The sequence below is a fragment of the Equus caballus genome, chromosome 6 (genome assembly GCF_041296265.1).
Source record: "Equus caballus isolate H_3958 breed thoroughbred chromosome 6, TB-T2T, whole genome shotgun sequence".
Taxonomy (NCBI): Eukaryota; Metazoa; Chordata; class Mammalia; order Perissodactyla; family Equidae; genus Equus; species Equus caballus.
In genome coordinates this window covers 42,031,109-42,057,777 of record NC_091689.1, presented here as the reverse complement: position 1 = coordinate 42,057,777, position 26,669 = coordinate 42,031,109, and the positions used below count along the sequence as shown (strand labels likewise).

The following is a 26,669-nucleotide window of genomic DNA, read 5'->3' as shown; positions in this document are numbered from 1 at the left end:
ACAAGGATAGGTGGCATTTGTTCCTTTAACAATTCAAGTGGAAGAGTAATGAGATAATAAAAACTTGTCTTCTGTTTTTTTTTTTTTCCCAAGATTTTATTTTTCCTTTTTCTCCCCAAAGCCCCCTGGTACACAGTTGTGTATTTTTAGTTGTGGGTCCTTCTAGTTGTGGCATGTGGGACGCCACCTCAGCGTGGTCTGACGAGCAGTGCCATGTCTGCGCCCAGGATTTGAACCGGTGAAACCCTGGGCCGCCAAAGCAGAGCACGCGAACCTAACCACTCGGCCATGGGGCCGGCCCACTTGTCTTCTCTTTTAAAGAACGTATGTACACTTTTCTAGGTTAACAAATGCAGGCAGAGGAATTCCAGTTCTATTTTGTTTTATTTAGAGGGATGCTAACATACCCCACCCTAGTGCTGTGCAGTTAACATCTCTTATTTTCTCTGCACCTTAGCTGGAAGACTCGGCTTTATATCTACCAAATGTTCGGGGTCGGAACAGTCAGCTCCACCAGGCAGAATCAGAGCAAGCCCTGGAAAAGAGGAAAAGACTAAAACTGATCATTTGTGGACATTTAAATTGACCAATTATCTAGAAATAGCCGTTTTCAATCCAAGACCTCAGAGTGTATGCTTTTATTCCAGCTGTGCACTTACCTTTGTAAGTTCTAAATTATTAATAGTTGGCACTGATCTAAATATGAACGTCTCATCTGTTTGACATTCACTTTTCAAAAAATTTAACTTGCTACCTAACATTTGAACAAGTACACTGACAAAGATGAGATAAATATGTGGCCCAAGCATCAGCTTCAATTTGAATGGAGCTTTCCAATTGCTAATCCTGTGCCTTACCCATGATCACATTATTTCATCAGAAAGCCTCACCTTGGTCTCCTCAGGGGTTCACAGTGGCACAGAATGTAGGTCTCGCCCTCTGCTAAAGGCATAGAATTGACCGTTAAAAGGGGGTGAAGTTTGACACGGGGAGCAGAAAGACAACAGGGGACGTCCCCTGGATGACTGCTGCACCCGAGCCGCGGAGAGTGGAGGCCAGGGCTCTCCTTTCGTGGACCGCGACGAGACGGGTGTCAGAAGCGGCGTGAGGTCTTGATTTGTTTACAGATCTGATCTTTTAATCAAGAGGTTCTTATTCTTTGGAAACACAGTGTTCCCTGGGGGGCCACTGCCCTTTCTCCTTTGAAAACTTGAGTCCAAATTCTCTAAGTCAAAAGTGAGAGGTTTTACTTCTATTCCAAGACCAGTGTCTGTCTAGTAGCCCCTGCAGGAGAGCACCAGGATTTGGGGATGGGCCAGGCTTCGATTTACAGATCCCATGTCCTTATTTAAGAGAAAGTTCTTACCTTTAAAAAGAAACTCCAATAAAAGGAACATTTGCTTTTTCAGATCTTTTTGTTGATTTGAATCACGAAAGAATATGATCAGTTTGAGTTTTCATAACTATTTAAGGGTGTACTGTACCTCAGGCAAGCATCCTTGTCACTGTTGCCAGATGTAGAATAATAAATCAAGCGGGCCCTGCCCCAAACTTAGGACTGAGGGCTTCGGCAGGAAGGAGTCCATGGCAGGGAGAATTATGCAACAGTGCCCTACACTCTTAGCTGGAGGCCTATCGTGGTCCTTAGGGGTCTGCAGACACTGTCTGAATCCCACGGTTGCCTTTGTAGATCATCTTTTCAGTACAAACATTAAAGGGCTATTGCCCAGTGAGACAGAAAAGACAGGTATGCACAGCCGTTTCCCAACTACTACCCTACAGTTTCTATGAGGCTGATTACTTCTCGATGATAAAATTTACACTAAGTTCCTAGTTTGGTTTTTCAGTTCTGAAGTTTCAGCAGATGCCTCAATCAGGTTTTTTCTTATTCTAAAAATTGCCCTGAAGTGCCTTTTAACTTTTGTACCACCCATAAAATATGTATCAGGTGATTTTCTTTGATGCTTCTGTTTTTTAAAAGCATTTCTGAGGGGGCCGGCCCGGTGGTGCAGCGGTTAAGTTCGCACGTTCTGCTTCAGCAGCCCGGGGTTCACCGGTTTGGATCCTGGGTGCAGACATGGCACCGCTTGGCAAGCCATGCTGTGGCAGGCGTCCCACTTATAAAGTAGAGGAAGATGGGCATGGATGTTAGCTCAGGGCCTGTCTTCCTCAGCAAAAAGAGGAGGATTGGCGGCAGATGTTAGCTCAGGGCTAATCTTCCTCAAAAAAAAAGAAAGCATTTCTGGGTATGGTGGAGATGGAATCAGTCCACCCATATTCTGTTTAGAGTAGTGCCCTGCGGCATGAGCTTGTCCATACTGTGTTCAAACAGCTACCACTCACTTCTGTGAGGTCACCCCACTGGAAACCAACGTGTGATCAGTAACTGAGCCTTCTAATAGCGCAGAAGGGAGCTGGACTTTGGAACTGGTCCTAGTTTGAGTCCTGGTTCCCCTCGTGGTTGGGTAACTTAAGGCCAGTAGTATGCCTTATTTGGAAAACAGGATACCCGTTTAGCAGACTGCTTTGAGGACTAAAAGGAGAAACTTGCAAGTACCACGCAAAGCACACCATATTCATTTCTCTTCATCCAAACAGGTTGAGAGGTAGGCAGTTAACCTTGACTGATGAAAGTAAGTGGTTTATTTTTCTCCAGAGATGCTCCAGATGTATCCTCAAGAATGCCCAATTCAGGATGATGATACTAGGCCCGTGGTCTTAACTTTCAAGCTTTAACTTACTGACCCTCAGTCAAGCTTATAGTTAACCTTTGAAGTAAAACGCAAGGGGCCAGCCCGGTGGCGCAGCGGTTAAGTTCCAGTGCTCTGCTTCGCGGTCCAGGGTTCTCCAGTTCGGATCCCAGGCATGGACCTATGCACCACTTATCAGGCCATGCTGTGGCAGGCGTCCCACATATAAAATAGAGGAAGGTGGGCAGAGATGTTAGCTCAGGGCCAATCTTCCTCAAAAAAAAAAAAAAGAAAGAAAGAAAAGAAACAGAAAAGCAGAAAACCCTTTAGTTAGAGTTGCTAGATTGCTTTGTGTATTAAAATGAAGAATGTGAGAACAGAGGCTGAGACTTAGGAGGTGTTCCAGTTTCAACTGACTGGATCTGTACAGCCATGCAGTCTCTTGGAGGAAGAAAAAGTCTCAGAACCTACAGCTTGTGTAACTTTCCTGCACCATAGTGTCAAATGTAAATTAGAAAGCTGACCTAATTCAAAGTCCCTACTTCTTACTAGGGTTCACACATTTTTTTTTTCAGGCAATAAGTACTGTAACCTAAGAGGGAAGAAAGAGGTCCACACCTTCTCAAAGAAAAGGAAGATGGATCTAGTGTCAGGCTCAATTAGACCCAATTGTGATGGCTCTCCAAAAAGGGACAATGAAGCTTTTGTGATATGCACAAGCAGAAAGCTTGGAAATTTTGCAAAACAATCTTACTCCAAGAGAAACCTGGGTTCTAGTTCTCGTCCTGGAAGGAGGTGGGGATCGAGGAAAGCTTTATATTACTCTTGTCAGCTTTTGCTGAGATGAGTATTTTTTGCTTTTTCTAAAAAAAAAAAATCTCAAACTAAGAAAGACCGAAACCGAGGAGTATGACTTACTGTACTGTCTGAGCATTTATGCTCTTCCACAGGATGGAAGCCCAACCACAGGGGGTCAGAGGATTTAGTTATTGTCTACCAAAGGGAACTCTTTGCTCGAATTGTTGGTATTCATTTATCTGCCCCAAATTCAGCCTAAGAACCCTCACCAGGGTGGATCAAGTGGGCAGCTTCAGCACTGGAAGTGCTTAAAATGCAAATGTGCAGAACTCCTGGCCAAGCTCCCCATCCCCCAGGAAAGTGCTTAAATCCAGCCAGGCCTGGAGGAGAATGTTAAAGAGGGCTGGAACTGCCCTCCTCCTTTCCAGTAGGACCCTCACTCACACTGTGAGATTCAGTATGCATGACTGAGCAAGGGAGCCAGCAAGCAAGGACCGCGCTCTTTTAACTTTTCTGAACAATGGCTTCGGTTCCCTCCACCCTTCACCATTTCACATCCTCCCCACACCCACTCAAAGTGTAAAGAATCCCATCTTTCTCCCCGACTTCCACATCTCATGACCCATTTTTGCAACATTACCCCTAGAGCTCATTTCCATCCAAAGAAAAATTGGCCACCGTGGGGAAATTGTGACTCTTACAAATCTGGTCTTTAAAAATGTTTCATTTTGTTCAATTTCTTTAAACTTCCATATTGTTGACAGTTTAAAACAAAAAATTATATAAATCTGCAGTCTAATCACATTTCTAGAAACAAAACATTTAGATGTCAGTAGTAAACCTTATACAGAATAAGTTTTTAACCACGAGCTTACTCATACCACATAGGACGCACCAAACTCTGTGCCTTATTCCCCTTCGCTGTAGAGGACACGAACAGCACCTCCTACTCTGGCACGTTCCCAAACACACACTGCCTTAAAAATAATCCACAGATACAAGGTTTTTTGTTTTGTTTTTTTTCAAAAACATACTTCATATTTCCTCTTTTATTATATAAATATCAGTTTAACCTTTTACTGTAAGAATATAAACGTTTTAAGAGGATCTTTGTTATTATTTATACAAATTCACAAACAGTACAATTAATTGATAAAGGTCTCTGGGTTTCTTTAACTCCATGATCTCACATGTTGCTGTGGAGGACTCTAAAAAAATAAACAAACAAAAAATCCAACAAAAATATACATCCTACTCAAAAGCGATTTTTTTAAAGCCACAAGTCCCAACCCCCACCAAAATAAAGTCACCTATTCCTCCATTTAGAAACAGAATTTTTTAAAACCCACAAACTCCCATTTTATTAACAGAACAGAGATAAGACGTGAATGTCAGTCTCCTCCCCTTCACGCTGCAGCCCCAGGGGCTCTGCAGGCCAGCTCTGCCCGTCTGCTTCCACCAGGAGCCTCACTGTGTGACCTTCTTGTGGAGAAACTTGGAAGAGGGTGAGGGTAGGCAGAATTTGCATATATAATAATCTTTTCAAGACACAATCTGCATCTCAAACAAACAAACAAAACAGTTCGATTCATTTCTCCCACACATTTGTGCTATAAATTAAGTCAGGATTTAGAACACCATTGGGCCCTAAAACCCCATCGGACAAGCAGAAAAAGAAAATTATAGCCAGAATGTGGAAATGGGACACATTGGATGGATGGGGTTTGGGAAGAAGCCAAAACAAAAAGGACGTACAAACCCAAGGGGCATCTTTCCAGTCTAGGCACAAAAATGTTGCAGTCTCAAAATATCTCTCTTGTAGAATTCCAGGGCTTCAGAGAAAAAAGTAAACTAAAACGAGGTAGCCAGACATATATATATATATATATATATATATATATAATTTATATATATATAATATAGAGAATATATTCAGCAGACAAAAAGGACCATGATTTCAAATTTCTTCAAAAAATAAAAAAAGGAAAAGAAAGACAATAAAAACGAAATGAGCGTGAATAGCAGAGTACTGTAAAAGGAGTGATGAGAGGAGACTCCTTAGGTACAAAGTGGAAGAAGGGTGAAAAGGCCGTTGTAGTTGGGTTTGCTTTTTATACATTTCAAAATAAAAACCAGATCACAGTATTTAAATGAAAGCTTAAGTGAAGGCAGACATTTCCTCAGCTCCCCAGGGTCTAAAGGACTAGTCACTCCACATCCCCATTTCCAAATGGAACGCAGTGGGGATACAGTGGCTCAGTCAGTCCTCCATCCCTCTGCAGGGAGGAGTGGGTGGGTAAGTAGCTGAGTCCATCTCTCCATCCTCAGGGAAAAAGAGAGGGGAGTACCGCCGGGGTAGCACAGGAACCCGAGATGCAATGACAATGGGCGTGTAGTGGGCGAGGGTGCTGGAGGAGGAAAAAGAGAATGAGCCTGAGGCTTCGTGTCATTGCCCCCATCTCATCCACCGCAAGGATCTATGTATAAGTGTGCGTGTCGAGTGCGGGGGCGGGGGGAGGGCCGTGGTGGTGACGGGAGGATGAACAGGGCGGGACAAGGGGAGGTGGTGCTGCCGCCCTCACCTGACCTTCTCACTGTCCGTCATCTGCCAGAGTCCCAGGTTGAGTACTTTGAGGCAGGGCAGCTGCGTGATGCGCTCCAGGCCGCGCTTGGTGATTCGGGTACAGCCGTACAGGTCTATACCAGTGAGCTGGCTCAGGTGCTCGGCAATCAGCTCCAGGCCCTTGTCCGTGATGCGGACACACTGTCCGATGTTGAGCGTGCGGAGCCCGTGCATTTGCCGCACCATGCGGTTGATGCCATCGTCACTGATGTGGCAGGAGCAGAGAGAGAGGGACTTGAGGCCATCTAGGCCCTGGGCTATGTAGGCCAGACTCTGGTCCCCCACCTTGTCACAGAACGACACATCCAGCCCCGAGAGACGCAAGCTGCCCATGGCCAGGTGCATGATGCCCGTGTCACTGATGTTGTCGCAGGAACGCAGGTTAAGGCTGCGTAGGCTGCCCATGTGCGACAGGTGCAGGAGGCCCGCGTCCGAGATGCCCCCGCAAAAGCTGAGGTTGAGGAGCCTCAGGCCCGTCAGCCCCCGGGAGATGTGCTTTAGAGAAAGATCAGTGAGCTTCTGACAGTCCTGCAGCGTGAGCTGCTCCAGGCCCAGGCAGCCCTCGGCCGCGCTGCGAGTCATGCCAGCCAGGTGCCCGATGCCCACGTCGGAGAGGTGGCGACAGCTGCGGAGATTAAGGCTCTTGAGGCGCTGCAGGCCCCAGGCGATGAGCAGGAGACCGGTGTTGGTGATGTTGCTGCAACCCCCCAGCTCCAGCACCTCCAGGCCCTTGAGGTACTGGGCTATGCGACCCAAGCTGCTGTCGGTGATCTGCTTGCAGAGGCTCAGGTTGAGGGCGCGCAGGGAGCCGATCTCCTGCACAAACGCGTGGCCCAGCCCGTTGTCGGTGAGGTTGTAGCAGCCGCTTAGGTTGAGGCTCTCGATGTTGGCCATGCCCTGGATCACGTAGCTGAGGCTGCGGCGGAGGCTCAGGATCTGCACGCGGCGGATGCCCCGGGCCTGCAGGCTGGGGAACAGCGACGGGTTGGCCCGGCGCAGGTGCAGCTTGGCCTCCACCCCCCGCCACACCGACTTGTGGTAGGCGGCGTCCCGCCAGGCCGTGCACACCTGCGCCGCGCGCCCCTTGTCCCGGACGTCCAGGTAGCCGAAGATCATGGCCAGCAGCTCAGGGAACAAGCACGAGATGTGGGTCTCCATCTTCCTCCTCCCCCCTCCGCGGCGCTGGGGGGAGGAGGCGCGGGCCCCGCCGCTCCGGCCCCGGGAGGCGACGAGAGCGGTTCGCCCCGGCCGCCGCCGCCGCTGCCGCCGCCGCCGCCGCCGCCTCGGGCCCAACGGACGGCCCCTCCCCGCCTTCCGGCTCCGGCCGCCGCCGCCGCTCCTCCTCCTGTGCCGTGCGTCCTTCCTTCCTTCCTGCCGGCCTCGCCTCCCTTCCCTTCCCTCCCCCCGCCCCGGGCTCCGCTCGGTCCTCACATCCCGGGCGGGGAAGGCGCCCTCACTCACTCCCGAGCCGGCCGGGCCGCCGCCGCCGCTGCCGCCGCCGCCTGGGGTCTACCCGCGCCGCGCTCGGGCCGCGCCGCTCCGCCCGCTCCGCCGCCGCCGCTCCCACGCCCCCTGCCGCATCGCCACCTCCTGCCGCCGCCGCCGCGCCGGCCGGCGGCCGCCCAGGGCCGGGGCTGCGCGCACGGGCTCCGGGCGCCGCGGAGGCTTCCTGCCGCCTTTGTCTCGCCCGCTTTTCAAAGCTCCCAGCCGGGCCGCCCGCACTCCGCCGCCCAAGCGGGGGGACCGGGAGGCCAATCCGGGCCGCCGGGCGCACGGCCCTACTCCCCCCGCCGCCGCGGGCAGTTGGGAGCTGCCGGCCCGGCACGGAGGACGCGCGGCCGCCGCGGCCGGAGCGCGGCTCGGCGCGGACCCCGGGGCGGGCAGGCGGGCCGCGCGTTTGGTAGAGTCCGGGCCGTCCCCTCGGCTCGACGGTGCCTTCGCGCGGCCCTCCGCCTCTCGGCGCCCCCCGCCGCCCGCGCAGTGGTACTGGCCGCGCCGCCGGAACTGGCGGAGCCGTTACCCTGGAAACCGAGTTCTTCCTCGTCTGGGCGCCCCGGCTCTTAACCCTGTAGGCGCCGTCGGAGAGCAGCTGTCAGCGGGGCTTCCCCACCCTTCTCCTTTCCACCTGGTAGCCGGCTGTGGAGCCGTCCCCTTTCTGGGCCACGCCCCAGCCCGGTTCCTTCCTTTTCTTCGCTGCTGACGTCTGCACAGTCTTTTCCCATGGTCTACTCGGACAATTCCTGACCCTTACTTTACACCTTTCTCCCTTTATTATCCTTGCCAGACCCTCCTCCCAGTAGTAGGTCTCAATAATCATCAGTCCAACTCTGCTTCCTTTTTTTTTTTTTTTTAACTGTCCCTAATGCCCCTTAACACGGCTCGGTTATCACACACCAGTTCTCCCCAGTGAGACTGTTTCCTACGATTCCTTTCTCTCCAGTCTTGTGCCTTAAATTATGGAGAAACTCGTCTTTATTCATTCATGCTTTTGCTTGACACCGACCCTTTCCAGTCCTCGTTCTAGACTTATCCATTACTACTTCCCTCTAACATCTTCTGGTTGTTTCCAGACACCAGTGTGAGTGCTTACACATTGGCGCTTCCCTCCACTTCCGCTCTTCGCTGCTGAACTGGGAGCTGTCGGAGGGCCGCCCGACGCCCTCGCAGCTCCTTACTCCCTTTTGTGCTTAGAAGGGCAGCCCTCCCTAAGCCTCGTTTTAGGATCTTTTTCTTTCTCATCGGCCTCTTCGAGTATATGTAAATCGTATCGTCCAGTTGTGCTGATAATCAATATATCTATATGTGCCGATACAAACTTACTTTTTTATAAAATAGAATGACTATCGGAGTGGTGTAAGGGGCTCCAGCAAATGTCTGTTGGGTTGTCAACTTGTTATATGGAGCCAGGGCAATGTTCCATTCTAGAATGAGGCTCCGGGGTCTTAGATGCCCACACAGGGGATGGGATTTCTGAGTTTCATTTTAACTACCCCCCAAACCAAGAATTTTTGTGTCAGAGAAAGTGACCCTCGATATTTTTAATGAATTTATGGGTCCACAAAACTAGATACAGGACAAGCTGGTTTATCTATCAGAGAAGGGACATGGTTTCATTGATTCTTTGACGACCTGAACAAGACTTTGAATAGGTTCCATATTCAGTGTATGAGATTGTAGAGGCCAACACTAGGGCAGGGACGTAAAGATTCACTAGTAGGCATAACGCGTTTTAGACCCCCGCCCACCTCTCCTGTTCCTAAATCAGGAAATGCAGAAGCAAAAATTCTTACAAGTTTGCTGCCTCACCCACGTGACACGTGGTGTGAGGCCCATAGATTTTTATGCCCTTCCTGAAATAATGGACTGTTGTGTTAGTCATCCAGATGATTCCAGATATGCTGTGGCAATAAGTGTCACTGTGCTGGGGCATATCTGGGCTTAGACTCTTCCCCTGGAGTCTGTCTAGGTTTTGTTTCGATCACTTCTGCCTAAACTTTTAACTTAAGCCCCAAATGAAACTCACCTCTGTTGTTGTTCTGAGAGGTAGATGTGTTTGTGTTGAAGTCAAGGTCTTAATCCAAAACACCTTAATCCTGCTTAACACAAAACAAAGTGCTAGCCCTCATGAGAGACGGGGAGGGTTGATAGACAGGGGACCTGACCTAAAGAGAAGGTGCTTACTGGGCTTCCTCCTCTAGACCGCCATTGTTCTCAAGTCTGCGAAGTCATTCAGAGGTGCCTGGAAGCACTTTCTCTAGAAGTTGGCCACCTGGTCCTAGTTCTAGCAAAACTTTTTCTTGAGTTGAACTCTGGGATTTTATTAACGCAGAGCCTTTTATTTAAGGCGTTCAAACATATATTACAAGGATTTTCAGCAATATTATTATTTTCATGTTCAATAAATAGGAGAATAAGCATCAAGAAGCATTTCAGAAAACGAACATTAGTGGAAAAAGAAGTGTGGTATCAAACAAACCCTGTGCTGAGCCTGGAGACCTGCTGACTTGTTACGGGTTGAGGAAATGACTCCGCCCTCTGGGTCTCAGTTTCCTCATGTAAGATGAGGGCAGTGACTGGATCACCTCCAGGGCCCTTCCAATAGTAACACTCTGTGAGACCAAGAGCCCACATTAGTCCTGTTATCTCCTCAGCCCTGGCATTATGCATTGTTCCTAATGCAGGCCCAAGATTAAGAATATTTTCACATGTAAGTGGCTTCTTGGGGATTTTGGTTTAGGCTCAGATTTGGGACTCAGAAATAGGTGGAGGGTGTTATGGACCAGAGGCTCTGATTGTCTGGAGAAGATGTATACCAATGGAGAAAATCCTGTGGATAGTTGTTCATTTTTTAAAGCAGGCTGAGATTTATGTATATGATCAACAAATTGCAGCCAGAATGAAGTCTTTTCCTGAATAAGCTGTGAACTTCTGATTAGAATAGCCTCATGCAGGGACTCTCGAAAACTTCCCCAAGAATTTTTTAAAAACTAGATTTTCAGATAGGATGTGTTTTTCACCTGGATGGGGCTAGAGAAAATTGAGAAGCCCAACCCAAAGATCTGGCTTGCTTAAGGATGTATACTTCCTCATATAGAGAGGGAAGATTGGTAGGAAAGATCAGAAGAGATCAGTAGCTTTTTAAACTCCTCATTCAAGAATATGTGTATCCAGGGGGCCGGCCCGTGGCTGAGTGGTTAAGTTCGTGCACTCCGCTTTGGCGGCCCAGGGTTTCGCCGATTCGGATCCTGGGCGCGGACATGGCACTGCTCATCAAGCCATGCTGAGGCGGCGTCCCACATAGCAGAGCTAGAAGGACTTATGCCTAGAACATGTAACTATATGCTGGGGGACTTCGGGGAGAAGAGGAACAAAAAAAGAAGATTGGCAACAAATGTTAGCTTAGGTGTCAATCTTTAAGGAAAAAAAAGGAATATATGCATCCAAAAATAGTGACCCAGAATCTAGCTGGTGGGTGTTGGATCAATGGAGCTAAAATATTTTGAGTGTGTGTTATATTAACTCTAGCACACTCATGGCACAACGCCTGCTATGTAGGAGGCACTCAGTCAATGTTGTGGAACTGAAATAAAGGAGAACAATAACAATAATATCATATCTTTATGAAAGACTTCATAAATGTCCAAACTTCTCCAAGAGTTCTGCACCGTCAATAGCAATGGATATCTGAGGTTTATAAAATGGTGCCTTTCCAACTACTTTCCAACTTCAGGATTGCTTGAGAGCAACCTTCTCTCTATCCTAAGTATTTCTAAGCAGGAGAGCACCTCCTGAATTTTGCAGATGAGAGAGTGAGGACTTGATTCACTGACTGCAAAAACAACAACAACAAAATAACCTTATTAAAAAATGGGCAAAGGGCTTGAATAGACATTTCTCCAAAGAAGACATACAAATGGCCAATAAGAGCATGAAAAGATGCTCAGCATCAGTAATTGTTAGGGAAATGCTAATCAAAACCCCAATAAGATACCACCTCACACCCATTAGGATGGCTACTATTACTAAAACAGAAAATAAGAAGTGTCGGTGAGGATGTACAGAAACTGGAACCCTGATGCACTGTTAGTGGGAATGTAAAATCATGCAGCCACTGTGGAAAACTATGGAGATTCCTCGAAAACTTAGAAATAGAACTACCGTATAATCCAGCCGTTCTACTCTGGGTTTATATGCAAAAGAAATAAAAGCAGAATCTTGAAGAACTATTTGTACATCCATGTTCGTAGCATTATTCACAATAACCAAAAGGTGGAAACAACCCAAATGTCTGTCATCGCCAGACGGATGGGTAAACCAAATGTGGTCTATACATACAATGGAATATTATTCAGCCTTAAAAAAGGCAGGAAATCTTGTCACATGCTACAACCCAGAGGAACTTTGAGGATATTATAGTAAGTGAAATGTCAGTCACAAAAAGACAAATATTGTGAGATTTCACTTACATAAGGTCTGTAGAGTAGTCAAAGTCTACTAAAAGTCAAAGTCGTCGAAGTCAAACAGAAAATAGACCAGTGGCTGCCAGAGGCTAGGGGGAAATGAGGAGTTGTTTAATGGGTATAGAGTTTCAGTTTTGCAAGATGAAAAAGTTCTGGAGATTTGTTACACAATGTGAATATACTTAAGACTATTGAATTGCATACTTTAGAATGGCTAAGATGGTAAATTTTATGTTATATGTATTTTACCGCAATTAAGAATGAAAAGATGTAAACAGATCAAACTTTTGAAATAAAGATGTAAATAAGTAGGAAAAAATATGTGAAAATTGTTCTCAAATCAACAAATCGCCAGGAACACCCTAAAATATTTGTTTACTCTCTCCCAAATTATTAGTTTGCTGTATCCTGTAAACATGGACTTTTATCCACCACGGTAAAAAGAAAGGTTTGAGATCTGAGCTCTCTCCTTAGCATGGCCGCACATGCTCTCGTCCAACTCGTGCGAGTGGAAGGGAGTGCTATTAATAATCATCCCCAGATGAATGGGCACGCCCTTCCTCTCCTGTGGAAATGGAGTTGCCATTTGTAATTTGCAGCTTTTGAGTGTGAACTCTAAAATATATTTTCAGGCGCTTGATCAAAGGATTAGAAATATTTTGACAGAATAATTGCATATGTCAGCTATTATCTGTTAATATTAACAAACACCTAGGTACCTATTACAAAACAGGTAGCTATGACAACCCTAAAAAAATAAGCTGTGTTGTATATGTAGCCATTTCCAGGGCCTTGAACACTTAGAAAGGTGGGTCTGCAGTCACTCTGTGGTTGAGGAAGTGTTAATAGGATTCACGTGCACTGCTCTGTGCTCCCGGCTAGACGACAATGAGCGGTGTTTCTGTCGTTAACTTGGGACACGGCAATGAACTAGAAAATAGCTGCTGGTAGTGACCATATTAGTGAGTGGTGTAAGTGCCAACAGAGTGATTTTATACATAAAATGTCTTCAGCTTGGAGGACCACCTCAGGGAGCCTAGAATGTGGATAGGTGTTGATGGGAGGAAGGTCATTACGGAGGGTGGAAAGTCATTTAGAGAACGGCTGGCTTTTCCTTACTGGTTTGGAAAAAAATAAGAAGACTGTAACAGCAACCATAAATTGTCGTACATTGTTATGCTTCTTCCATATTGAGGCATCAATCAGGTGAATTTTAAAAATCATTTTTTCGAAGAATTCTTAGCTTTTTTTTTCCCCCAAATAAGGAAACTTTATTTTAACTCTTGTTTATCTGTAGTTGGAATTCAGTATGTGAAATTAGAAATTTTTAGTTCCTGGTTTGGACTTTTGCTGCTGATTTTACAACCAAGACTGCCTTGAAAGAAATTATTTTTCAATCAGATCTTTCTCCTCATGTGCCAAGTTCATCCCTCTCTGACAGTAGAGCTAGGTGGTACACATAGGCAGCGATGGGAAAGGGGCAGCTGTTCAGAGTGTCCTGCCTGGGCCCTGGGAAGGCCCTGCTGCCAGGGCGGCTTCCCTGTGGGTCTCCCTCAAGTGCCTGTGACGTGAGGGCTCCTTAGCACACCTCTGTCCCCAAGGCAAGATGGTGAGCTAGATTTACACCAGACTTGGAGTCTGAAGTCGTGCATGGGAATCCTAGCTCTCCCATGATATTGCGTGACCTGTGGCAATGTGACTTAAATTTGCTCATCTATAAAATGAAAGTAATTCCTGTTCACAGAGCTGTTATGAGAATTCACTGAGAAAAAAAAATCCATGAGAAAAGAAGGCCCAGTGTAGAAGCTGGCACATAGTAGGGATCTTAAAAAATGCCATTTTTGTTTTTTCTTTTATAAATGCGCCGTGAAGAAACCCCACACAGATGTGCCCCACAGTTGTACACGTACACATTTGCTGAGAAGTACATTTTTTAAACGTTATTTCCTGTTTTTAAGAAATGTGCAGGTTAAAGGAGCGGAAACAGCAAAAGTGCAAGAGCCTACTAAAATGATCTTTCACTTCGAGCAAGCTGTCTATCTCTTGGCACCTCATTTTCTCCTCCCTAAGTCAGGAAGAGTAGCAGTTCGTTCGATCAAGAAGTAGGCCACACTCCTCTTCTGCCAGACACACATCCAGCCTGTTGCCTTTGACCTGTATTTTTCCTGCCACCTCTCACCTGTCTTTTGCTTAGAGCACTGGTTCTCAAGCCTGAGGAGGCATCAGAATAACTTTGAAGGCTCCTGAGTCAGAAGGTCTGGCGTGGGGCCCAAGAAATCTGCATTCCTAACAAGTTTTTGGGTCATGCCGATGCTGCTGACCTGAGACCGCAGCACTGAGAACCACTGGCAGAACGACCTCCTCCTCCCCAGTGTTCTTTCTCAGGCTTTAAAACTTTTGATAAATTATACTTCTTAAAGGCTCTCCCTTTTTAGTAAAATAAAAGTGATATAGAAAAAAAACTATATTGGTTTATTTTCCCCCCATCTTTTGTCTTTTAGTCCTCTGGTATGAAGACTGAATTTTTCCCCCAGTGACATAGTGAAAAGAATATGGGTTTTGTGGTTAGGCAGATTGTGGGTTAAAATCTTGACTCTATCATTTATTAGCTCTGTGACTTTGGACAAGTTATTTAACCTCTTGGAGCCTCGGTTTTCCTGTCTGTAAAATGGGACTAGCGATTTTCCAATCTTGGGAGTTTTGTGCAGATTGAATGGGATAATGCGAGTAACCTCCTAATACAGTCCCTGACCGCCATGAAAAGCTAATATTTATAGAGCATTTATTGTGCATTAGACATTCTTTTAAGGTCTTTACATATATGAATTTATTCTTCACAACAGCTAACCTACACAACCTGTGAAGAAGTTTCCATCATTATCTCCGTTTTACAGATGAGGAGACTGCTGCAGGGAAGTAACTGGCTTCAGACCGAACAGCTAGCAGGACTGCAGTCTGAACTCTGTAGTTTAGATCTAGAGACTGCATTCTAAACCACTGTGCTTTGCCGCCTGAGCGATGTAAGTTTATCATTCCACCTTGCTAGGATGTGGTTTCTGTCTGACACCAAATAAAGGGTTCATGAGAGCAGTGGTCAACAGTGAGCGAGCTGTGCTGTGAGCACTACTGGGCCATGGTGAGTTGTGGCTTTCATGGGAAACCCTTGAAGGCCCTGGTTGATTTGCTAACCAGAGTAGGTCACTGTGTGTGTGTGTGTGTGTGTGTGTGTGTGCGCGCACGCCCGTGTGTATGACTGAGAGGGGTGAGGGGGTGCCTGTGTGAGTGGGCACACTGTGGGTAGACATGCTGATATCCATTTTATACCTCTCGGCCCACAGCTGGGTGCCTGGCTGGCTCTGGCCTTGTTGAATCCCAAGGGAATGTGCTTGTGTGTAATCGTGTCACCCTCTAGTGGTTACTTCCCTGTTAGCCCTTTATCTGTGAAGCAGCCCACTCTTGGTGTCGGTGACCGCTCTTCCGAATGAGACTCAGTGAGCAGGATCTCAGGGAGATTTTGGCATGGAGGGGTGGTGCTGAGAAAAGAGGAGTGTGGCCGAGGTCAAGAAGAGGATGGCAGGATCTGAAGAGAGGGAAGGTACTCCCAGAAAGAACTGTTAGTCTGCTGGCGGAGAGGAAGGGGGAAACAGGACAGGCAGGACATCGGGAGAGAGGAGCCGAGGAAGCCAGTCTCAATCGAGGCTCCTGCGCGTCGATTTTTATTCAGGACCGTTTTGTATTTGTGGGACGGGACAGTTACTACATTTGGAGTTCTTTCCAGAGCTTCAAGACAGAGGGCTGAAGTGGGAGTGGAGAAGGGATATTTTTAACCGGTTTCAGTTCTCTTTTGCAAGAGCAGTAGGCAAGGCTGTGTGACTAACTTCTAGAGACTGGCTAAATTCCCAACTTCTGCCTCCCTGGAGGACAGCTGGCTTCGCTGCTTCTCCATGGCCCGAGGCTGAGTCTCTGCCAGAAAAGGCCATCTCTACCAGGATCCTCATAGGTTTGTCATATCTTGATAAATATTTCAAAGGCAAGGAGGGGATCAAAATCAGTCTTCCTTGGCGCTGGTTTGTCGCACCACATCAGGCCTGAACTCTGCGGTCTAAAGCCTTACTGGGCCGGAGTCTGAAGGTTATTCCCTTTTGAAAAGTTGCTGGCTCTGAGCCAGGCTTTGCTGGAAAGTTCTATTTGGATGAACCAGAGCATTTAAATTTCTTACATAACGCCAGACCCAGAGGAGTCTTAGGGCTCCGCCCCGCTGCAGAGTTCACAGCCAGGTCCCCTTTCTGCCAAGAGGATAGGGTTAAACGTTTAAAAAAATAGCCAGAATCTCAAGGGGTTAAAAAGCAAAATCTCAGTCTTCTTCGTGTTAACTCTTCACACCCCAGAGAAGAGGGTTAGGAGATAAAAATCAGATCTTCATATCATGTGCTACTGCTGCTTTCCTGAATGCGAGTTATTCCCAAAGATGCCAGTAACACCGGGCCCTGGCTTTCCGCCCTTGTGTGAGGGACGTGAAAACAGGAGGAAAACGCTGTCCAAACTTTCTCTAACGTTGGAACAACTTGTCTCAGTCTTGAGACCTAGGGTTCAGGGAGGTTCTTTGTTTGTTGTTTTATTTTTAAATTTCACTTACCGTTTAAGGCCAAAACGTTCAACTCAAAATGTTCAAGTTACTTACTCAAGTATTTAGTGTCTACTCTTGTAAGCATGAAGAATCCCTTGATGGTGCCGGCCCGTGGTGAAATTCGTGTGCTCTGCTTCAGTGGCCTGGGGTTCGCAGGTTTGGATCCCAGGCGAGGATGATGTTAGCTCAGGGACAATCTTCCTCAAGCAAAAAGGGGAAGATTGGCAACAGATGTTAGCTCAGGGCCAACCTCCCTCACTACACAAAAAAAATTCCTTTATTTAGCTGGTTGAGGGAATCTAAATGGGAGTTGTCAACATTTTGGCATAATAACGAAACATGACACCTTCCCTGTAAAGCTTTCAGAGCGCTATGTAGACATTTAATGACAGTGCTTTTTTTTTTTTTTTTTTTTCCCACAAATGGAGAAAATAGGGCACAGAATAAAGAAGTGACTTTCTCAGGGCCCTGGGAACGATCGAGATCGAGTCCATCTCTCCTGTGACATGTGGAACGTCTTTGAATCTCTCACTCAGGTGCACACTCACCCACACCCTTGATGTTTCAGTAAACTTGTGTGCAATTGGAAGGATAATCAGACCTTGGCAGAAGCACATAGAAATTTGATCACTTATGCTACTGAGTGATTAGGATTGCTAATTGATAGAACTGCGATAAGGGAGGAAAAGTAGACATTTTAAGTAGAGTGATTCTGTGTGTCACCCCGGCGTGTCAGTGACTGTTCAAGTGCTTGTGAAAATGGAAAACATAATCTTTGGGATCCTCTTTGAGCCTGGTTCTGCATTTTCCTGATTTTATATCTATAAATTTAAAAAGTTTGGGGGGCCAGCCCAGTGGCGCAGCGGTTAAGTGCACTCGTTGCACTTTGGCAGCCCGGGGTTCGCTGGTTTGGATCCCGGGTGCGGACACAGCACCGCTTGGCAAAAGCCACGCTGTGGTAGGCGTCCCACATAGAAAGTAGAGGAAGATGGGCACAGATGTCAGCTCAGGGCCAGCCTTCCTCAGCAAAAAGAGGAGGATTGGCAGCAGATGTTAGCTCAGAGCTAATCTTCCTCAAAATAAATAAATAAATAAAAAGTTTGGTACACTTTGAAAAATAATATATAAACTAAGAAATTGTCCTAGCTAGCAGAGCTAAACTTGAATGAGCTTGCCCTGTGATTTCATCAGCAACGTGTCGTGGTCTGTAACCTCCACTATAGCAATCGCATGTGTGCTTCCTTATGCTACACTTAATGTCCTGACCATTATAATCTTCAATATAAATATAGCATTTATTAAAAACATCCTGTGAGGTGTCAAAAACTGATAGAAAGTTGTGACTACTACATGAATTAATATGCTAACTAATTTTTCTGTGTTCTATAGTATAAGATAGTAACTGCTTAAAATTTGAGCACTTCTTAATCCTTGACCAACATAAAGAATTGCCTGGTTAATATCAGATCATCTTAAATTATCCATAGCTCTGGGAGAGAGCTGATTGTTCAATTCTAATGCATGGATCGTGTTCCAAGCTGAGGGAGTTTTTGTTTGTTTTGTTTTTCTTTAAAAAAAAATCAAGGCGTCAGCCCAGTGGCATACCAGTTAAGCTTGCACTCTCTGCCTTGGCATCCTGGGGTTCACAGGTTCGGATCCTGGGTACGGACCTACACATGGCTCTTAAAACCATGCTGTGGCAGGTGTCCCACATATAAAAATATAGAAGAAGATGGGCACAAATGGTAGCTCAAGGCCACTCTTCCTCAGCAAAAATAGGAGGATTGGTGGTAGATGTTAGCTCAGGGCCAATCTTCCTCAAAAAAAAAAAGTTTTATTTTTTTATCCTTTTCTTTTAAATTCTAAGACAAAGCTGGAAAAGGTAGAATTAAAGACATGAAAATAACATTGTTTACCACTGCTGTTCTACCATGGAAAAGAAATGGCTTGCAAAAGAAAAAAGTTGGCAGGGATCAAGTTTGTGGTGTTCTGCAAGAGAAAGCACCCAGATTACACATAAAAGTTAAACTTCTTCACACCCTGTTGCTAAACATAAGGATGCAAAAACTTGGCAGCAGTAGGTTGAAGCCTGAATGTTTTCTTAAGCATTTCTTAAATATTAGGGATCCTGAAAGATCCCTAAACAAGTAGAAAATTCCCTCCTAATGAGTGTCTGTGTGCCTGCTAGGGGAGTGTTTCCTTGAGCCGGCTAAAGTGGACGCCCCTCACCCCGCGAGAAGAGAGTAAACTATCTCTAAACATCAAAATAAAATCAACAACAGTAGTAAAAGCACTTGTGAAGGCATGTTAGCGATCCACCTGGAGTCTGTGCCTGCATTTTTCTGCAGCGTTCCGGTTTGGTTTGCTTCATGGTTAGATGGTACTTGATCTGGGTGGTGGTTTTGTGGGTGTATTCAAATGCAGAAATTCATCAAGCTGTATATTTAAGATTTGCGCATTTTGCTTTATGTATGTTCTGTTTCGATGAAAAAGTTGTTTGTTTGTTTAAGTCAGAGAGGGTTTAACGGGTCAAGGAGTTTACTTCTCTGCAAACAAATTGTCACAAGTTCTGTTTGTTTAACAGGCTAACCGAACAGGCAGAGATTCTGCAGCAGCGCTGCCCAGAATTTAACAGGGGTGGGAACTCTACGCTCAGCCCTGCCACCCTCTCTCGCCTGTGATTGACACTCTCTCCTGGACCTTCCCGGCCTGGCTGCTCTTCCTACTGCAAAGAAGGGTCCTTCCTTCTTTGTTACTCTTCACTGGCAGGCCTCTGCTCAGCCCCATCCTTCAGCCCCTAGTACAGTGTATGCAGTCAGCACTCAATAAATGTTGGCTTTAATTCTGATAATCTTTCTTTGGTTAGTATGTTTTGGGGGTGAGGACTAGAGTGAGAGAGAAAGGGGAGAGGGAAGATTTGTTTTAAAGACTAGATCAGTGACTCTGTCGTGGGGAGCAACCTGGAATCAGGCAGGAGCTGAGACAGAGAACACATAGACATTTCTGTTTTTGCCTCAGTCTTTGAGCATATTTTCTTAATGTTGGAAACATGCAGTAATTTTATCATTCGCTGCACACCATTCCATGTTGTTCCCTGCTGAACCAAATCAGGTCACATTATACTTGCTGTGTTATGCTGTGCTGTTTTCCATTGACTTTTTGGTTGTTGATATTGGCTTTTAGGGTTGGGTGTGTGGTTTCTCTTCACAGAAACATGAACTTATTTTACCACCGAAATTTTCCAAGACGTCCGGTCATTTGAAGCTGGAAATTGTCACTGGGACGCATTCCTGTTTTTGCTTTCATCTGTGAGTGCACCCATAGCATAGGCTTTCTGTGGTGGAGTGGATGTGCTACATACAAGGAGAAAAGAATGCACCTTCTCTTATGCAGCCAAGAAGACAAGGAAACCCTGGCAATGCTGTCTGCCATTGACACACATTTCTTTGTGGTATAACAGAGCTTCAGATCCAGCTGTCTTTGCCTGGGACTGCCATCACAGACAGTGACATCCACAAAGATGAGGCCCTTTGCCGAAGATCAAGAATGCTCCTCCGTATTCTTGCTCCAGTGGCTAAGATCTGACAGCACTCCTGCTAATGTTTCCTTGATTGAACTCGGGGACACTAGCTACTGGGCATTTTTTTGCAGAGGATCCTCGTTAGAATTTCCCTCTCTGTCAGTTTTTTAAATCTATTTTTTAAAACTAAGTTTCTAAATGCTTTTGAAGCCAACAGTGTTGTTTTATTTTGCTGATAGAACCCAGATGGCAGGAGAGAGTTTTCCATCGGTGGAATTGCTGCACATGCACTGTGGCACCTAGACACACAGGGCAGTGCTGTGGCCACAGAGCACTGTGAGGTTTGGAAAAGCAACAAAGCCAAAAAATGTCTTCCGATTCAACACTTCCGCTCTCTCTGTGACTTCAGCGCATGTCTAGTTACAGGGTTTCTTTGGCAAAAACAAATTTTTGTGCTGGAGTTAGCCAGGCAAAGCCAGTGTCTCCCTGGCCAGTGGAGTTGGAGGACCCATCCGCCTCACACATCATTGGCAGCATTGTTTGTTTAGGGCTGCTCTGTAGAATCTTTATTCATGGAGGAGTAGAAAGAAACTCAAACAGCCCAGCTGGATTTCCAGGTCCTGCGTGGAATTTGTAACCCCCTTGACTTCTCAGCTGAGAAAATTGGATGCGGCTGTCACAGAAAGAGAATAAATATGGAACCCCACAATGCTATGCCTGCAGCCACTTTTATTCCATTGAATTGAACACATAATGAAAGGCAGGCATACTCTGGGAGGCACAGAGCTGAACCAGTGCTAGGAGTCCTACAATTCCGTCAGTTGAGCTGGTGACACTTCTGGGCAAGATACTTAACCCCCTTTAGCTGGCTGCCGGCTGAAAGACGCAGGCAGTCGCAGCCTCTCCTGTGATCCTCCTGCAGTGTTCTCATCTTAAAACTAAATGACCTCTGAAAGAGGAAGTACAAATGGCTAATGAACCTCTAGAAGTGTATGCCTTCACTAATAATCAAAGACATTGCAGTATAAAATGAGAGAGCATTTTTTTACCTATCATAAAAAAGATTTTTTTTAAATGATGCTATCCAAATATCTCAATTAACTTTTGCCACGTAAAACTAAAACTTAGTTTAGTGTTTTATTAGGCTTTACTTTCATTAAAGGCTGGACATTTTAAAAATAATTTATCTTGAAAGAGTAATAAATTGCCCAATAAACTTAATGAGCCAGTTTAACCGATTGATTGATTGAGATGCCAGAGATGTTAGGGCTGCAAAAGACTTTACGGATTCTGTGGTTCAGCCCTTCATTCTCTAATTGAGAAATCGGGGACCCAGAGCAGTTGTGTGACTTGTCCAGGGTCACACAGTTCTGAGGAGCTGGAACTGCATTAGTAAATATGATGTGCTATTATTAGATCTCACTGTAGGTGAATCACTTAATATGAGTAAACTTTTTTTCTCTTTTAATACCTCCAGGATGTTGTGCTTTACTGTCTTTCTAGACACAAAATGTCATAGACCCCAGAGAACAGGAATTCAGGCATTATTTCCCCGTTGACTCTTTGTCCTTGCATGACTGAGTGTCTGGATGCCTCTATATATTTTTAGTGAGGATCCAATCCATCCATAATCGACATCCCTTTGATAGTCTTTGTTAGAAAACACTTGAGCAACTACAAATAAAAATAACGTGTTTAGGGGACCAGCCCTGTGGCTGAGTGGTTAAGTTCACGTGCTCCGCTTTGGTGGCCCAGGGTTTCTCTGGTTCGAATCCTGGGCGGGGACATGGCACCGCTCGTCAGGCCATGCTGAGGTGGCGTCCCACATGCCGCAGCTAGAAGGACCCACAATTAAAAATATACAACTATGTACTGGGGGGCTTTGGGGAGAAAAAGGACATAAAAAATATTTTAAAAAAATAGTGTTTATAGTCCAAAAAGGGGGATCTTTAAGAAGTATATAGATGAGTCTAATACAAAGTAGCATAAGGGTTGTAAGAGTTTGTGTTAGTTAAGGTACTGCTAGCTCCTGTGGTAAATAAACGCCCAAATGTAAATTGGCTCTAAAACCATAGAAGTTTATTTCTAGCCCATGTAAAAACCAGAGTGCATGTTCCTTATTGGCAGGCAGTTCTCCAAGTGGTACTTTTGAGATCTGGGCTGCTTCTGTCTTGACTCTATCTTTAGCCCTTACTTTGAAGGCCACCATGCTTGTGTGCATCAAGCTGACAGAAGGAAAGAGAGCATGGAGGAGTGCTCATCAGAGGTTTTTATGGGCTGGGCCAGGAAGTTGCAGACATCGTTTCTTCTAACATTCCGTTAGAAAGAACTCAGTCATGGGGCCGGCCCAGTGGCACAGCGGTTAAGTGTGCACGTTCCGCTTTCTCAGCGGACAGCCCCAGGTTCGCCGGTTCGGATCCCGGGTGCGGACATGGCACCGCTTGGCAAAAGCCATGCTGTGGCAGGTGTCCCACATATAAAGTAGAGGAAGATGGGCACGGATGTTAGCTCAGGGCCAGTCTTCCTCAGCAAAAAGAGGAGGATTGGCAGCAGAAGTTAGCTCAGAGCTAATCTTCCTCAAAAAAATTTAAAAAAAACAGACAGTGCTTGTTCCTATCACCTTCACGTACAATGTGTAAATTAAGAAGACTTAACAAAAAAAAGAAAAGAAAAAAAAAGAAAGAACTGTCATGTGACCACATCTTAGTGCAACGGCATATGAAGGTGAAGTAACTTCTTAGACAAGTGCATGAATACCCAGGAATGACGAAGTTGTTAATAATTATTTCTACGATTAACTATAATTTTCTGTTAATTTTAATAAAGTTATTTCTGCTGACTCATCCTAGGTGGCATATGTACTTCAAGCTGTTTGTTTTTTCAGTAGTGGTGACCCTTTCTGATCAATGACATGTGTTTGCAAGATGGTCAGATCCCATGGAGATCAAACCTGCTCCAACCACCTAATGTGGCCTTGGAGATGAGCGCAAAAATAGTTGGCTCTCCCCGAAACCACGTGTGGCTATACTACCATCAGTGTTCTTTATTTCCATTCAGTAGTGACCAAAGGTAGGTGGTCTGAGGGCCTGTACTGGGGGTTGGTTCCCACTGCTAACATTTGTCATTCTCCTGGCTGCATAATGCACAGACCACACCTCCTCCCCTGCTTTCCATGCAGGCTGACAATGCTCTTGTTCTGCCCCTTATCATGTTTCTGCTGGATTAGCCCTCCCGGCTGGGCTCCCAACCTCTAGACTCTCCATGCTCCATCAAGCATTATCACCAGCAAACTATCGCCAGTTTTCCTGAATACAGATCTGATGGTGCCTCTCCTGTTTAAATGCCTTGGATGGCTCCTGCACACGACAGAATGAAGCCCAGACTCCTTGGTGGGACTGCAGGGTCTTCCATGAAGGGGTCCCAGTGTGAACGTCCTGCTTCACCAAGGATTAATGACTTCTGTTTTTCTTTGAATTTTGGCTTTGGTTCTCTCTCTCTGTTTTCTATAGTTGAATTTTGGACATGAAATTCTTGTATGATTTTCTTGTTGTTCTCAAAATGCATCATGCGTTTTAAGACTGCACCTTTGCCCAGTGGGAGGGTCTGACTCTCCCATCTCCACCTGTGAGAATCCTGCCTGTCCTCTTAGGGACAAGTTCAAATACCATCTCCATTGAAGCATCCCCTCCTTTCGAATTGTTAGTCTCTCTTTTTTTTTTTTTTTAAGATTTTATTTTTTCTTTTTTCTCCCTAAAGCCCCCCGGTACATAGTTGTGTATTTTTAGTTGTGGGTCCTTCTAGTTCTGGTATGTGGGATGCTGCCTCAGCATGGCTTGATGAGCGGTGCCATGTCTGTGCCCAGGATCCAAACCGGCAAAACCCTGGGCCACCGAAGCAGAGCGCATGAACTTAACCACTTGGGCAAGGGGCCGGCGGCTTGAATTATTAGTCTTTCTTAGGACTAATAATTGGATGTAATTATTAGGATAACAATGGGTAGCAATTGGCACCTCCATAATAACGTATTGTGCTGCTAAATATTGTAATCTCGTCCCTGTTTGCCTCACCCCTATAAGGTTATAAGAATTTCTCTTGTCTCTGAGTGAGACCTAGTATATGTTCAATAACATTTCTTGCTTTGAATTGCAGTCACAGAAAGAATTCCATTTAAATTACTTTCTGACGTTGTCACTGGGTCTTAATTTTTTCTTTTACTCTGAGTAGCAATATAAAATATCTACCCGTTTAGCTTTGATAATGGGAAATTGCTCCCAACTTCCTTAGTGTCTGCTTTGCCTAACAATTAAGTATAAGGATGCGAAGGGGAGGTTGTCATTGGAATCGAAAATGCTGATCTCCCTGGCTGGTAGGGGGGTAAGTTGTCCTTACCCACGTGCCGGGAGTATCCTGCATGTTACCTCCATTGGCCCTTATTACACCATACTGAAATAAGGGATTTCCAGTGGAGCTTTTGATCTACACGAGTGGTGGTGTTTTCTGGCCTGGCTTCTGCTCCAGACCAGCCCCACCCATAAACTCTCCGTGATGATGGAAATGCCCTATAATCTGTGCTGTCCAGAACAATAGCCACTGGCCACATGTGGCTATTGAACTCTTGAAATGTGGCTACTGCTACTGAGGAGCTGAACATTTCATTTTAACTCATTTCAAATGTAAATCGCCACATGTGGCCAGTGGCTACTCCGTTGGACAGCACAGCAACATTGAGTTCCTAGGAGACTAGCATCTTATTAGTTTATTGTAATCTCCTATATAGTGCTAGGTGCTCAGTAGGCTCACAATAAATATTTGTTTAATGATGAACATTGAACCTTTAGTGAGCGGATGCTCAATGTGAGCTGCTTGCCAGGGGCCATCTGTGTGGCACCTTCATTTTCCTCAGAGCTCGTCATTGAGGCATCGCAGACTGAGGCTTGGCCTCCATCACTGCAGCCTTTACTGGGAGAGCAGGCAGGCTGTCATGGGAGCAACTCGGCAAGAGGGTTGGGAGCCCTGTGGAAAGAGGCCTGGCAGAGCCATGAAAGAAAAGGAAGAATCTTAGCGGTGAACCAAAAGCCCCTGTGACCTTGCCCAGGCCTGAATTTGGTGATCATGCTTTTTCTGGGCGCAGCTGCAGAATTTTTCATTCCAAAAACCAGAATGTGTGAGAGCCACAAACCTGGTCTGAAGACTGCCGGCAGCAACTCTAGTTCTGGCAAAGGAAACGTGCGCGTCTTAGCACTGACTAAGGGTGGATGAGAATAGGGGCCAGTGTGGCTGTGAATGTTCTCATCCGGTGAGGAAGGCAGTGGGGCGGCACCTGAGAGGGCCTCAACTCTGTCTGCCAGGGGTTTTCATTAGAAAGCTGCCTGGCGCGACTTCCCTCTGAGGATTTAGGAACTCTTGCACAGCAGAATCTAAGGATCAGTTTGAAACATCGGGGCAACAGTTAGTGGCAGCAATAGGCAGACCCACGGAACTTAGAGTTACTGGTTTCCCCCCAAATAAAATACCAGGTATCATTTCTGCGTGAGCAGTAAGTCACAGGGAGAATTAGCTTGCAGTCTCTCCTTTCCCACTGGGCCACGGGAGCCCATGCGGCCACAGCCGTCCCTCACCGTTTGGCGGCGTGTGCTGACTGACGATGGCTAGAGGATGGCCTGGCACTCGTCGTCTAAGGCCTCTGCAGGCCCAGGGCTGCTGCCTCTGCTGTGCTTCACACTGTGATATTCCTCTCCCACTGACTTAGGAAAGTGAAATAACTATCCTATTCTTCCAAAGGGAAATTGCCAATTTCTGAAGCAGAAGATTGGCAGCTTCAGGAAGATTTCAAGAGACCAAGAAGACTGGAATAAGGTGAAGCAGGAACTTGTCGTCTGAACTTTGTTTCTGGAATGAAATTATAGAATTGTTTAGGAAAAAGAAGAACCAGTATAACTGCTTTCAGGAAACCCCATATGTGCAAATCCAGATTTAGCAATAGTTCAGAGTGATTATTCATATAGTAAAAGGACTATTATATATGTAATATATGTAATATAATTACGATATATAATACATGTATCAAGATTCCTTTAAATAACAGTGGCAACAGCCTTTGGGCACCTGACAAACAAAATGAATGTATGAAGTAGCCAGGAGAAATGCAACAGAGAACAGTGGGGATTTTGGAAAATTAGAGAGACTGTGCACTGCCCCCCCAGTGTATTCATATTCCAAAAATTTAAAAACGTTGTGTTAGCCAAAGAGATTTGGTTGTCTGCCAGTTGGTGATCCCTGCTTTTTAAAATATACAATTTTCCCCAAGTCCCTTTAAAATATGGTTCAGTTTGCAAAAACAGGAACACATTTACTTGGTAGCACAAGATGCCCTCAACTCTCCAAACCCCTGGAAAACAAAGTCTGTAGCGTGGCTGCCATGCTTCTAAGATAGTTTCCTATACCACACTAA

The 26,669-nt window shown here is 45.8% G+C and overlaps 2 protein-coding genes across 8 annotated transcripts in view; one reads left to right on the top strand and one right to left on the bottom strand.

Annotated features, from left to right (window-relative positions):
* Nucleotides 1-26,669, top strand: part of WNT5B (Wnt family member 5B) — a 97,768-nt gene that overhangs the window by 47,319 nt on the left and 23,780 nt on the right. The window contains exons 1-2 of one of the 7 annotated variants that reach the window (XM_070270779.1): nucleotides 15,046-15,091; nucleotides 17,134-17,234. The exons of 3 other annotated variants lie outside the window; for them this stretch is intronic. In XM_070270779.1, the coding sequence (XP_070126880.1) occupies nucleotides 17,205-17,234 (30 nt within the window). In that variant the 5' untranslated portion in view covers nucleotides 15,046-15,091; nucleotides 17,134-17,204. Of the gene's footprint in view, nucleotides 1-15,045; nucleotides 15,092-15,530; nucleotides 15,667-15,950; nucleotides 16,072-17,133; nucleotides 17,235-26,669 lie in introns of those variants that run through there. 3 more of the 7 variants (XM_070270777.1, XM_070270778.1, XM_070270782.1) reach the window with 3 other exon arrangements.
* FBXL14 (F-box and leucine rich repeat protein 14) lies at nucleotides 366-7,351 on the bottom strand. The gene is made up of 2 exons (XM_023642903.2): nucleotides 6,071-7,351; nucleotides 366-535 (listed from the first exon to the last, which is right to left on the bottom strand). The coding sequence occupies exons 1-2, from the start codon at nucleotides 7,267-7,269 to the stop codon at nucleotides 505-507; spliced, it is 1,230 nt and encodes a 409-aa protein (XP_023498671.1). The 5' UTR covers nucleotides 7,270-7,351; the 3' UTR covers nucleotides 366-504.

Bases quoted from the DNA above. Each gene is read 5' to 3' on its own strand.
- FBXL14 (XM_023642903.2), bottom strand. From the start codon at position 7,269: ATGGAGACCCACATCTCGTGCTTGTTCCCTGAGCTGCTGGCCATGATC. The intron at 536-6,070 runs GTGAGGGCGGCA...CCTCTTTTCCAG, and splicing joins ACGGACAGTGAGAAGGTCAG to GGCTTGCTCTGATTCTGCCT.